At 42.7% G+C, this 13,805-nt stretch overlaps 1 protein-coding gene across 1 annotated transcript; it reads right to left on the bottom strand.

Annotated features, from left to right (window-relative positions):
• Positions 1-1,422: 1,422 nt before the first annotated feature.
• Positions 1,423-13,021, bottom strand: slc22a31 (solute carrier family 22 member 31). Its single transcript, XM_071919560.2, has 9 exons — positions 12,632-13,021; positions 9,992-10,095; positions 9,288-9,442; positions 5,508-5,676; positions 4,617-4,762; positions 4,084-4,192; positions 3,398-3,612; positions 2,351-2,462; positions 1,423-2,087 (listed from the first exon to the last, which is right to left on the bottom strand). The coding sequence occupies exons 1-9, from the start codon at positions 13,019-13,021 to the stop codon at positions 1,643-1,645; spliced, it is 1,845 nt and encodes a 614-aa protein (XP_071775661.2). The 3' UTR covers positions 1,423-1,642.
• Between the last annotated feature and the right edge of the window lie 784 nt (positions 13,022-13,805).

Genomic DNA, 13,805 nt, shown 5'->3' with positions numbered 1-13,805 from the left:
AAGTCAATTCAAAAGCACGTTTGTCCGCCTGCTGAAGATAATGTTACAAAACCTGATCGGCCCTCAGTGACCTCCTACGTTCATACAGTAACCAAAACTAGTGATACAATAACATCTCCTGGAGGCCAGTCGCATACTGTGTTTTGCTCTTGCTATTAACTAAAAAAAAAATAAAAATAAAAAAGCCCTTCCTTGAAACATACAACAGGCTTTCAGTAGTGTTGAAATAAACAGAGTGACAGATCTAGAGGCCTGGTGATAAAAGGCCTCACTGTTTAACATAAAATCTATTAAATAACAAAAAGAGAAGCAACTAACATTAAAAAGACTTGCTTCACAGGTTAAGGCAGGCTCCGTAAAAATCTGTAATGCCCTTCAATTATAAATGAACATTTTAAGTTCTCAAATTGTGAAACACTAGGCCCATGTCATATTTTACTAATGTGACTCCTTGTTATTCAAGAATCTCATTCAAGGTAACAATTCACAGTCATCACCGAAGGGAAGGGGACTAACTTTTTTGTCTGCTGCCCACAGTGGTTAGGACATCTGGAAATTCACCAGCTACTTTCACCATTTTAACAGGCAACTAGATTTTTAGAATAGAAGAGCACCTTCAAATGATGGTTGGTTTCCTACCAAAGTGGCTTATTTACCAGTGTTTGTTTGGTAGCTGATGTTAATTTCCCACCCTGATCACCACACATCATAATTTGGCCAAATAATCCTGGGAAAATATTTGGAATAATTGGGCTTGACAATGGCTCAAGCAAGCATAAAAAATGCCAAAGGAATGTCCTTTGACTCTTATGTCATCTTTCAGTGACTGCTGCTTCATTAGGTGCTCTCTCGTCTGCTTCACAAATATAATACAAAACACACCAGGCTCCACAACAGTTTGAATCAAACTTGTGTGTCCTGGCTCTCCTGGAGCTCCTCTCAGCAGCGAGACATCAGATGAGCAGACAGACAGACAGGCAGACAGGCAGGCAGACAGACAGGCAGGGTTAATGAAAAGTGCATGAGTCACTAGTAAATGGACAAGCATTGCTGCTCACATGATCAACAACACTTGCATGGTTGAGCAAGCTCGTCTCTGTTGAAACCGGCGTCTAACCATTCGGCTTCGGTATCTCCACACAGATAAACAGTGTGACCTCACATCCACACAAGTCTATTGATCAGGGCTATGATGAGCGTGATCATTCTCCAGGGAATATACCACACAAAAAAAAAACATAAAATGTTACATGTCAAGAGGGAGTCTTCCAGCCCTCACATAGATATGGATAACAAAACTCTAGCAAAAGGAAAATTACTAAGAAATTGTTTTTCAGTGCATCGACTGAATTCAGAGAAATCCAATAAAAAAACAAAAAGAAAATGTCACAGCACAATAATAGCTTAAAATGTTAGGTATCACACACAAAGACATCACTCTGAAGCGCACTCTGTCCGAGCCAAGGTCAATTCATCTGGCGAGTTATAATCAGCCAATGACTGACAAGATAATTCAATGCATAATATCACTGATGATGGTAGAAAGTGTCTTAGAGGTAAGTCCAGAGGAAGTGAAGGATAAAGTGTCTCAGGATAATCACAGTCTGGACACGAGAGGGGGTCTCAGCCAAGGAGAAGGGTGTTAAGATATTTCCTCCCTCAGCGCCCCGTTCTCCTGTCCCAGCCCTCCGCCAGCTGACAGCAGAGGGGGATGAGCCGGCACAGCGATCTTATAAGGCAAAGTATCTTTAGTCAACATCCTCCTGGTGGCAGAGACCAAGCGGGAGTAGTTGTCGGGGTTGTACTCCGAGACGCCGGGCCGCGTGCAGAGCAGCGGCAGGTTGTCCCTGTCGCCCCGAGACAGGAAGAGAGGCGGCCGCCGCTGGCTCTCGCCGTTCTTCAGGGAGTCTGGGAGGGGCTTGCGTTTGCTCTCAGGCAGGAGCATGATGCAGAGCACGGAGAGGACCGCGAAGGAGGCGAAGATGACGTGGTGGAGGAAGTACCCGCCGTTGTTCTGGAGCTCCATCACAGAGGAGGCGGCCATGCCGACGCAGCCCGCTGCCAGCACCAGGCCCAGGCAGCCACCTCTGAGGGTGGAGAGGGAGGGGGGAGGGAGTCAGAGAAGGCAGGGTGGAGGAGTGGAAGGAGCGGAAAAAGGAAGAAAATTATATGGGGCAGAGGGATCAACATATAATCATCATGCAACAATTCATATCTTGTCTGAAGCAAAGGAACAAACAAGACAGATATATTTCCTCTCAAGTGTAAAAAAACCACACACACACACACACACACAGGATAGGATAGACAGACACCTAGGACAGACAGAACTGGCTAGAGTAGCACTTACCGAACTACGGTGGGCATGACCTCACTGGCGAAGAATGCACTGAGCATGGCGAGGGCCTGGGAGGACAGCAGACCCACAACAGACAGCACCAGCACCAGGCCTCCATGCAGGTCTGACACACATAAAGGACAACAGATGAATAATTAGAATGACTTTCTGTGCGCTCAGAAAACTTAGGACTGCAGCGCAATCTACTGTATGTTCCTCACATCCAAACCTATGTAACTGATCTGTAACTTCACCAAAAAATAATATTGGCTACCTGGTCATCTGTAGTAATGTCACTCACATGCCTGCATTAACAAAAAAATAATCCATACTTTTTCAAATTTTTGCTGAAGATCCTCCACCACATGAATCCACATGAATCCACCACATGAATCCACTCGGCACAAGAAATGTGCCGAGTGAATTGTGGATCTAGTCGATTGTTAGTTCCAGTTATTTCTGGCTCCATCTGGTGGAGTAATACAAATACACTCTTCTAGAAGCCACAGTAACTTCACTTAATCTTTACAGTGATATGATGCTTGACAAACAGAGAAACAAGGAACAGATTAACTGGTTTATTTAAAAGAGAGTGATTGTATGATCAATAATTGATTGGTTCTTGCCAACCCTAACCCTCAGTGCCACCTTCCACTTGATCCAATTTGATACACCAACAGGTTAATTTGTCATATGCATGTTGACTGAGGTTTTGGCACACTGATGTGAAGCATCACATGTTGGACTGTCAAAAGCGTGTCACCTACCTACCTAAATCCCTGCCACTTTGTAAAATGTTAATTAACACAAATGCATTTTTCCTGTGTTTGTAGTCTTTTCAAGAGGGAATCTTGCCTGTTTGCACTCGTAAAAAAGCCTTATTACCAAAAGTCACAACAAATTCCTAGGGCAGCCAACATCAGCAGGTTGACAGTTTATGAATTCATATTGAGGTAGCATGCTTAAAAAACATATATGTTCTAAAAGTGAAATATTAGACTAAACCAGGGCAGGTGAGTGAGTTAGGTTCAGGCTGGATAGAAAAGGAATGTAACCTACACTGAGTGAGAGCCAGCAGCAGCAGCGACGACAGTCCAGTGATGATGGCAGAGAGCAACAGAATACCACGGCGACCAAAGTGATTGACAGACAAGCAGAGGAAGATGCAGCCCAGTGCTCCGGTGAACACTCGCACAAAGTAGCTGAAGTAGAAGTTGGTGGAGTAGCTGTGCAGGTTTCTGGTGAAACAGTACTGGATCCCCGTTCCAATGAACCTGGAGGGGAGACAAGGCAGTTAGACCAGATCTGATTCAGGCCAATACAGACATCATGGGAGACAAAATACACATGGATGCATTGTGAGATAAAAGCTATGTGTGTAGATGTTTTACAGACAATAATAGTAGAAGCAGATGCACAAGATCTTAAGCATGGTTATTATTGTTACACTGATTGGACTTCAATATTTGATGTAACCTACACTATGTAAACTGAGCATTCAAAATCTATGACTACCTTCTGAATAGACTTAATCACTTTTTTTTCCTTTTTGTACAGTCTGTGTCTCAGTTGTTTCAAGGCTTAAAAGTCATTCTTTAATCTGTCTGCTCACCTTCCCCTATATTTTGTCTTCATGACTTCATGAATTTAAAAGATGAAATCAGTAAGGGATCATGGCTTTCACCTGGATTCACCTGGCCTGTCTATTTCATGAACAAGGCAGGCGGCCTGGCATAAACACTCACAGAGTGAAGCTGAGGATGAGGCAGTTCCTCCAGATAACACGAGTCTGACGCAGCTCCAGAACTGAATGGTACCTCGGCTGGCAGTCTTCTCCATATGCGACATCTATCTCTATAAAGAGAAAGAGAGGGAGAGAGACAAGTGTAACGAAAGCAACGGATGTTTACACGAATGCACTCCAAATCCACTCAACCCCACTTTTTACTCCCTGGGTGGGTGCAGGATCCAGGATGGGTGCAGTAACATGAGAATCAATTCCTTGCTATTAAAGCCAACAGAGACAGCCATTCAGCAGAAATAACATGCTCTGATTTCCACTAATGTCATTTCAGGCCAGTATTTGGTACATTACTTGTACATTCATACCAGAAACTTTATAATCTCCACAACAGATGGATTTACCAAACATGACATTCTCAAACAGCAATTCTTTAAAACTGATGTTTGTAGTAAATCATGATAACAGTCAAGTTCAGAGGTGATACCAGGTACAACCTAGAGAGTTTGTGTGTGTGTGTGTTGGTTGTGTGTGTACCTGACAGCAGCGTTTCACCAGGGTAGATTTCATCCCGCAAACACACACCGTTCCTGGTGGAGAAATCCTGAAGGCTCCTCTTCACCTGGGGGATCTGGGCTGTGGCCAGAAGCCAGCGAGGAGACTCAGGAAACACTGATGCACAGCTGAGGAACAAAACCACATCAGCATTAACACACAGAGGTACAGAGAGCACAGACGCTAATATTCTCCACAACACTCAAACAGAGTGTGTACAAACTGGACAGAAATTGACGTACACAGATTGTGCGTTCACGTGCTGGTGGGAAGATCCGACATTGCATTCACATGCTATTTAGATGGAAAATCAAACCCGTAAGATAAAATAATAAACAAACATGGACGTCCTGAAAAGAATGATATGGATTTGGCTGCTTCTTGCTTTTTAAAAGCACTTGCTACAATGCTGCCAGTTTCTTTGTGAGAACGAGGAGAGAAAGCAGATCAGATATGTGACAAAAAAATACAAGATTTTAGTTGTTGAATGGCACAAAATTTGGTTGAAGGTTATCATTGTGAATCTCGGGTAGCAAAATTTTCTCTGAATTTCCAACTGCATCATCTGACTGTGAATGGCGTTCTTGTGAAATTTCCAAGCAGAAAATTTGTTTTTCCAATATATGTGGTAGCATGTGAATGCAGGGTAAGGTAGTGGTTATTTGAAGGTGACGGCTTATAATAGTTTCCATTCCTAGCTGCAGATGTAATTGCAAGAGGCGAGTGGAGAGGTTTGAATGAAATAATACATAATACATAACACATTACCTTCACGGAAAACATGTAAAAAATAATTAAATGTGTGTAACACTACTCAAAATACACACACAGCGTTGCCCTCCTATATATTCCAAACATGTCTACCTGACTCACCACCAATAGGAAAGCAGCAGCAGCAGAGGCAGCGTGGCCACGGCCTGGAGAATGGGCCAATCGCGGCACAGAACGGCGACGCCAGGCAACAGCAGCTCTGCACACACAGCGAAGAAGCCGCTGACCATGGCGACCATGAGACGATGACTAGGGTCACAGAGCTCCAACCCTGAGACAGGAGGGTGGGGGGCGGAGCAGAGAGTGAGGGTGATGACAGATAACGCCGTAACCTAGCTGAAGCAAAACTAATACATTAAGTGCAAGACCAATGCATTGCCTGTTACAAAATGAGCTCATGCCTGGTTCAAGACGCTAAACCGCAGTAGAAGTGCAAGCAAGATGTCACTGGATTCAAAGATCAGTGTTGGTATCATCAGTAAAAGCAAATCTAAATGTAAAGTTGTTTTGGGCGTGTGTTAAGCTGTGTGAGATTCCGATGAACTTTAACCTCCCTCCCCCCCACCCCGAGTGCTCTAGCTCCCTCTCTGCCTCCTCCCTGACAGAGGAGAGAAGGAAAATGGGGGGCTCCCTTCCTGCTCACTTCCTCGCCCTCTGTTCTGTCCTGCTATTGTTTCCCCCCCCCAGTCTCTCTATGGAGGAGCGGCACTGGCAGGACATCACTGAGAAACATTCCTCTCAAGCCCCCACCCAGCCCAACGTCGGTCCGACCGAAAAAACAAAATCTGGACTCAATCTAGCGCTGACCTCACAGGAATGTGGGAGTATGTATGCATGTCAAAAACAGAGAAAATGTGTGTGTGTGTGTTTCAGAAGAGACTCCTCTAACTGAGCTGTACCTAGCACCACCTACTCCCACCCAGGAATGAGTACTATCTGACTCTTCTACAAACACTAAAGTGATTGGGATTCCTGCGCAAGCTTCACCCCAACTCCAACACACACGGCCGGACGGTTCCAGAAAGAAAACACTGTAATCCTCACTATGGGCCCTCCTTTACACACACACAGACATCTCCTCATGCACACCGCCGCCATACTAAGGGGGAGAGGGGGCTAAACATTTGTCACAGTTTGTGACTGCTGATTCACCAAGTCAGACAGGTTCTGCCTGATGGAAGCAGCTGAGGGGTAGAAAAGGGGTCTGCTCTAGTAAAGGGGAATGCCAACCAGCTGGCTACTGTCGGTCAAAACCTACAACACACCCGTTCCTCCCCTCCCTCCCTCCCTCCCTCCCTCCCTCCCTCCACTCCACTCCTGGGGCCATGTTATGTGATGGTATGTGGTATGTGTGATATAACTCCATATTATGCATTCTGTGATAGCAGTTCAGACAATCATCTGACTTGTAGCAATGCGCATCCCATAAGCATGACCCTAATCAAAGGGCTATAGCTGTTGGTTAGTCTTCTGCATGCTGTAATCATGAAAATATACCTAATTATACATGTGAATAGGGATCAAAGCACTACAGTCCCCTTTGTGGTACAAAACTGCCTACGTTAGAAATTTTAGAATAGTTATGATATAGTTTATACTGATGTCCAATATAGCTCTGTACAATCAGAAAATGTTCGGTCATGTTTTCTTGTAAGGGAAGGACCTGAGGTGGTTGCAAATATTTTAGCTGATTTCTCATGTTAGATATTCTTTTAATCACATTTTACACTTCACACTACAGTGTCCTTCATGTGTCTATTTGATGGCTTTTTGAAAGTTAAGTTAGACTTTCATATGTACAGTCAAAACCACTTGCAGAGAGAGGAAAGAAATTCGATGGAGTAGAAGTGATTGTTTTGCTAATTTTTAATTGGTTTGCCTCCAGTACTGCATATTGCTGTTCTTAGGTGAAAACCTCCTATCTGTCAACTTTTCAGGAACTAAGAAAAACAGCCTTGTTTTTAGCTTGACAACAATGCATTATTTAGTTTATCCAATGGGTTTTGAAACAGTTTTCATAAACCCAAGGATTGTAGAATTTTCCCATCCTATAGAGGACCATGTGATCCGTCAATTGAAGTTAAAACATGAAAATCACCAAAATTGGAGTTACGTTTTCACCCAACAATGACATGCGCCATGTGCATCCGCTGTAGGTTTTTGATATCTTATGAACGACTTAACAAAGTCAATTATCCATTTGTCTGAATTTTGATTTTGAATTTAAGTAATTAAATTAGGCTATATATTATCAGATGGTGAATGATGAAAGCTGGACAGATAAGGTGCGCGTGTCTTCATTAAAGGGCACAACAAAAAAAGGGACATCAAACGACAAGATAGGACTTGGTTACAGATAGACACGTTCTTGAGCGTTATGGAGTTATATTTATCTACAGTGGACCAATATCAACACAAGGGCAAATTTGCAATAGTTATTTTACATCATTTATAATCAATATTAATAATGAATATGTTTTTTTGTTTTTTTTTACCTTTATTTATCCGGGGAGGGTTTGCCTAGCACGGATGCTTTTTTTCAGCAATGCCATGCTTCACATTCATAGAGTTACACCATTCATATGTTGGAGCTGTCATTATACATCGCCATGACAATCACATGTACTCTCAACCATTTGGTTCTGGCACTGAGGCTGAAAGGAGCAGCTATCCCAATTGGCCACTGGTCCACTTTCATCATAAAATACTGTTTAAATTTTAAAATATAACGTGTATCTGAACCTCACCGATCCTAACTAGATGGTCAGACAGCATCGTAGTGGGACACAAACAAGTATTTCACAAGCATGACTCTACTCCACTACTAGTGGCACAACAGTGTTACGGTTTGACTTGCCACCTCATATCACCAAATCGACCATAGTGGATAAAGTCCTTACTCATGTGCAGCTGTCACTGGTAAATTATACTAGCCTATGAAACATATCTGTCTTGGACTTTGTCTGACAGTCTTTGGTCAGAAACAAGTTCCATTCTTGGTAACCCTTGACTACAGTTATGGTAAATAGAGTAGCAGGTCTGATTACAGTTGTTAGGATTTCCTAAAATAAAGATAATAGATAATATTAAGATATGAAAGCAAGCCGGATTTATTATTTGCCTCTATAATGACAAAATGGGATATTTTCTATCTTTTACTGATAAGATAGTTTGGCCAGTCAGGATTTTATTGTTTAATGCAGCCCCAGATCTGTGCTTCTAAAAGTTGGAAAGGCATCTGTTGGGCATTTTAGTCAGCCAATGGTTGAAGGAACTCTTAGACTCCCTGTCTGTGGAGAAACTAACATATAAAAGGGAAAACCTATAAACTTTGAGGAGATGTGGGGTTCATGTATGAGCTTCATAAAGGACATTCCCTCTGAAGACACCCTGACATAATAATCAACACCTGTATCAACATTTGGAGAATGGACAGCTGTGTGACATAATGTTCCTGTATCACACGTCCCATTATTTATGTACTTAACCTATTTATTTATTTACCCACCTACCTATGTATTGCCTTGCTTATTTATTTATCGTGTGTTTTGCCACATTATGTTTGTAATTGTTGCTTGTTAGGTGGTCTACATACTTTAAAACCCAATAATACATTGGTTTAAAAAGAAACAAAGACAAAAACACATTTGCATAAGCACAGTGCCAGCAAAAGACTAATTGAGAATGCGCAGGAATCTGAAAGTGCTCTCAAGAGTATAAACAGAAGCGAGCCACTGAGCGTGTAGAGTGTGTGAAGAAGCAGAGGCATTTCTTTCTCCCCCAGAGGTGAAGACGACTGAATAGCGATGAGGCTCGCAGGCGGGATAATAACAAGGATGCCTCTTAAATGTGTAAGCCTCTGTGACTGTGCAGGATACTCACTGGCAATGTAGGAGGACACAAAAACCCCAGCCAGCATGGCACCTTGAGAGAGACGCAGCAGCAGAAACACCACCGCGCTGTTGGAGACACACACCGCCACTCCTAACAGACTGGACAGACTGACGGAGATGAGGAAACCTCGCCGACGGCCCAGCCTGGAAACACACACACAAAGTCAGGGATGCACAAATATGTCATCATTTGGATCTAGGGCTGGGCAATAGTTCAATATTATAATTTATCGTCTTTCAGTGGAATCGTATCGTGACAATATGCTGATATTGTGACAACGTGATCTGTTGTCAAAATTGATAATAACAAGCAAATTTGATTTAACAGCTGTCAAAATGAGGTATGAAACATTCACAAGGAAACAAACACAAGGAATATTATTCATCATTATTTATATTATTTCACATGTTTGCCTGATGAAGGTCCTATGACCGAAACATCGCAATAAAATATTATGCAAGTGTAGACAGTGTGTGTTAACATTACCATGCAGTTCAATGGGATGAACATCAATTTGAATACTTAACATGTGATTTTTCACACATAAGACGCAATGTGATCAGTCTCGGTATCGGTGATCGGTATAAAAAAAATCCTTATGATTATCGTGATATGGATTTCAACCATACTGCCTAGCTCTATGTTTCGGTGTGACATACAGGTAAACACAAACATGAAACATAATTACTTACCAGTCGCACAATGTGCCCAGGAGGATGTATCCCAGAATCCACCCTGTCATGAAGCAGATATGCTGCAGAGGGATCTTCCAGTAGTTACTGCAAACCAGGTTCCACTGAGGTGGACAGAGGGAGAGAATGAAGACAAAGAAAAAAAAAAGGGAGACAGCAGTTGAATGCATTTTATGAGTGAATCAATAATGCTACAATACGTGATGGAGAATGTTCCTAAAAGAGCGAGCATGGTCATCATATAAGGTTTGAGAAGTTAAGACAAATTTGAGGGGGGGCTTCATTCCCAGCATTTATCAAGAGCTACATAATGGACACGTTTGTCGGACACATCCTTAAAAAGGAACATGAACAAATGTGAAGCTCCAAAACGTCGCTACCATGCCGCATTCATCGTAATTTGACTACATAACATGCCAAGAATCGCAGGCCAACAGTCAAACGCAAACACAGAGAGTTTTGTGTGAGCGAGGAGGAATGTAGATCATGTCCCTCCTGATTGAATTAAGGTGTCTGCTGACAGTATTATTACATTAGAACAAAGTAGTGCTCAAAGTAGAGCGTGCCAGCAGCTCTGTGCCTGGTTAGTACCACTCCCTGCCTGTATGGAAATTATTTTCCACTTTCTTCTCCTCCGTCTCTGATATTCCGCCCTCACTGTGTAATCGTGGTATTTCAAAGGCTTCTAGCTTCATGATAACACATGAAATTGTGACAGTGTGCCTTTAATCAACTCACGTGGCTGGGCACCGCTCCTTGCATTTTAGCATCAAAGTGAATTACAGTATTATTCTATTTAGGTGAGAACAGTAAAAGAGTTATATATACAGTATATACAGCGGTACACACACACAGACACACACGTCTTCACATATTTCTATTATACTCTATTCAAGTTTTCCTTTGTCTCAGCTGGTGACGTCATGGGGAGAGGAAGCCATTACTGGCGAAGGAGGGGATCAGGGTCTCAGGAAGGGACATGGAGGTCTGGGACTTCCTAGTCATCATGGAAGAAAAGGAGAAAATACTCCTCATGGTCACTGCCTGCATCTATTTCCTGGAGTCCGTGATAAACAGACAAACAACCTGAGGGAATCTAGTGGGGCAATTTAGTCACAACTTACAACCATCAGAGGTTTTTATGACAAATTAGTTTGTTATCCAGCATGACTTTGTCCTGGTTATCAATCCCCATCTGCACTGTAGGCTGTAACATTCATTTTTGTAAAACAAATAATGCCTGCCTTTAAACACAAACCTAGTCAAGCATGTACAAACAACCGCACACTCAATTGTGGTTTTAAGGACTGCACAAAGTAAATAATATTCTGTTTTAATATAGTGTTAACACCATACACTGCATGGAAGTAGAGGTAGTGTGCACACCTGTGTATGTGCGTGTGTGTCTGTCTGTGTCTGTCTGTGTGTGGTGTTTGCACCAAGTTATGCTGAGGAAATTTTTTTGTAAAGATCCTATACCAATATTTGCAGAATGGGATGGATCCTGAATAGCACGAGACTGTTGGAACAGACTGTTGAAAAGATAAACAAGATCCTGTTGCTTATTTACACATGCAGTTGCACAACAGGACACATTAGCATTAGACTAAACCTATCTTCTGTGCTCAGGAGTGCGGCATTGGTTTATGGATTGTGGGAGACGATCCAAAGGGATTCGGTCTACAGTTTAGAAATCTCAGAATCCAAGAACCAAAAGAGTATGGCAACACCATACACCTCTCTCCCTCTTCCTCTCTCACACACACACACATACACACACACACACACTTGCTCAGAGTCAACACTTCAGTTTATAGGCCTAATACTAATGTATATGTTCTGAGGAAGTAATTTGTTCACTGCCTGGTTGAGCTGTTATCTAGACCTTGGGAAACAGAGTTGCAGATAACAGTGTGAGAGTGAGAAAATGCTTCGGGCATCAACAAGGCTGAAAAGTTGTAGCTGTTTAACCTGGGCAAATATTGAATGAACAGTGTGAACAGCCGTCTTCATTACCACACAGGCGTCCAACAGAGATAAACAGCTCTTATTGAGCGGAAACAGGGCCAAATCCAATTCCGCAGAAGCATGAACATGTTGATTTTTTGGGGAGGGCTAGTAAACCAGTGTCAAATTATAGTGATGTTTTTGACTAGATGGGACCAAAGAAATGTGTTTACTTTTTTTTTTTTGCTTGACTCAGAAACGACTGATAGAAGTAGACTAAATAAAAAGGTGGATGAAATTATGACCTCCAGTCCATGGTCACATTTGTACAAAATTCAACTCCAGAAAAACACTAATTTACACTTTCATTAAAGGACCTCCTCCCATTTAACTTACACACACACACACACCCACACACACACACACACACACATATATATATATATATATATACTAGGCTCTGTACTAGGCTACTTGCTATGGTGCTGCTGTGTATTTATGTCATAAAGTTTTATTTCAGCCTAAATATGTGGGTAAAGTGTGTTCCACAAATAAAAAAGGTGGGTAAACTGACTTCAGGTGGGTTTACCCTCCACTACATCCCTGGTACTAACGTCTTTAACCGAGAGGTCCAAACTTTAGCCAAGTCTAAACAACCAACTTCAAACATGAAAGTTGACCTGTGCTCTTTACCTCTGTAACAAAGTTGCTCTGAAGCCCCGCTGCTTGGGCGTACTCCCACCCCTTGGTGCAGGACACCCTCTCCTTAGGGACGTTTACAGAAAACTCCGACACGTTTGTCGAGTACTTAAAAAGTTCACAGTGACTCAAGCCGCTGCCGTTCACCCAGGGAATGGTGAAGTTGAGGTATCCTTGTCTGGAGAAGTTACTGAGGAGGAAAGCGGAGGGGAGAAGCTGCGGGTCGGGTTTGCAGTGGTACGAGTCTGGAATCAAAGTGTAGAAAACGTCGCAAAACAGATTTAACATGACCGCAAAGTTGGGGAACCAGCTGAAAATTACAACGATTCGGTTATATCGTCCATATCCGCCAATGTGAGGGTAAATCTTCGTTTCATAGTCCATTTTAAGAGGAAAGTTTGTTGTACCAGATGGTTCTCCACTGCGGCTGGCCATTGCGCACATATAGCTACACTACAGCGCGAGGCGCGCGCTGCAGCAGGTATAGCGCGCGGGGCGGCGGGGGAGGGCGGAGAGAATGGGAAGCTCTCTGTAGATCTGACAACACAGGATTTGGGATCGACTAGGGCCGTCAGTTCACTAAAATCCGGAGGTATGGCAAAGTCCCTGCTTCTAATAGGCCTATCATTTGCCAGGGAAACACCCGCTTATATCGACTACAGTTCTGGGGACCGTGGGAGCAATGACTGACTGGCACTGATGACTGACAAGATGCTGGTTACCGGTTACTAATGCTCACGTGCTACTGGACTCCAGTGACAGTGTCAAAGGACGACCCTGTGCGTCAAAACTATTTTTACTGTGTCATTCACAACAACATAGTCAACAAACGCTGCTAGGTGCAGTCACTATGCCTAATCATATTTTTTGGGGGGATCTTAGGGTCAGTGTGACTCAACAATTTGAAGGATTTTACAGAAGAGGATAGGGCCACGTGAAAAGAGATTCTGAGAGTTCTGAGATAGTCTAAATTCTGAGAATTCAGAGAAGTCCGAATTCTGAGTTTAAACTAAGAAATTATAATACGTTTGATGCTACTTACTGTGATGTAGGCTGTGAATAGGTATTGTGGAGGTTTATGCAGCCTAAAAAGGTGGGTAAACTGAGCTTTGAATTACACCCATGGTTAATAAAGGCTATGGAAATATCGATACTTCACACTGTCATT

This window comes from Centroberyx gerrardi, chromosome 1 (genome assembly GCF_048128805.1).
Source record: "Centroberyx gerrardi isolate f3 chromosome 1, fCenGer3.hap1.cur.20231027, whole genome shotgun sequence".
NCBI classification, from domain to species: domain Eukaryota; kingdom Metazoa; phylum Chordata; class Actinopteri; order Beryciformes; family Berycidae; genus Centroberyx; species Centroberyx gerrardi.
The sequence above is the reverse complement of the archived record's forward strand: the minus strand, read 5'-3'. Positions and strand labels throughout refer to the sequence as shown.

Bases quoted from the DNA above. Each gene is read 5' to 3' on its own strand.
- slc22a31 (XM_071919560.2), bottom strand. From the start codon at position 13,021: ATGGACTATGAAACGAAGATTTACCCTCACATTGGCGGATATGGACGA. The intron at 10,096-12,631 runs GTAAAGAGCACA...TGTCCACCTCAG, and splicing joins AGAGCAACTTTGTTACAGAG to TGGAACCTGGTTTGCAGTAA. The intron at 2,088-2,350 runs GTAAGTGCTACT...CTCCACCCTCAG, and splicing joins GTCATGCCCACCGTAGTTCG to AGGTGGCTGCCTGGGCCTGG.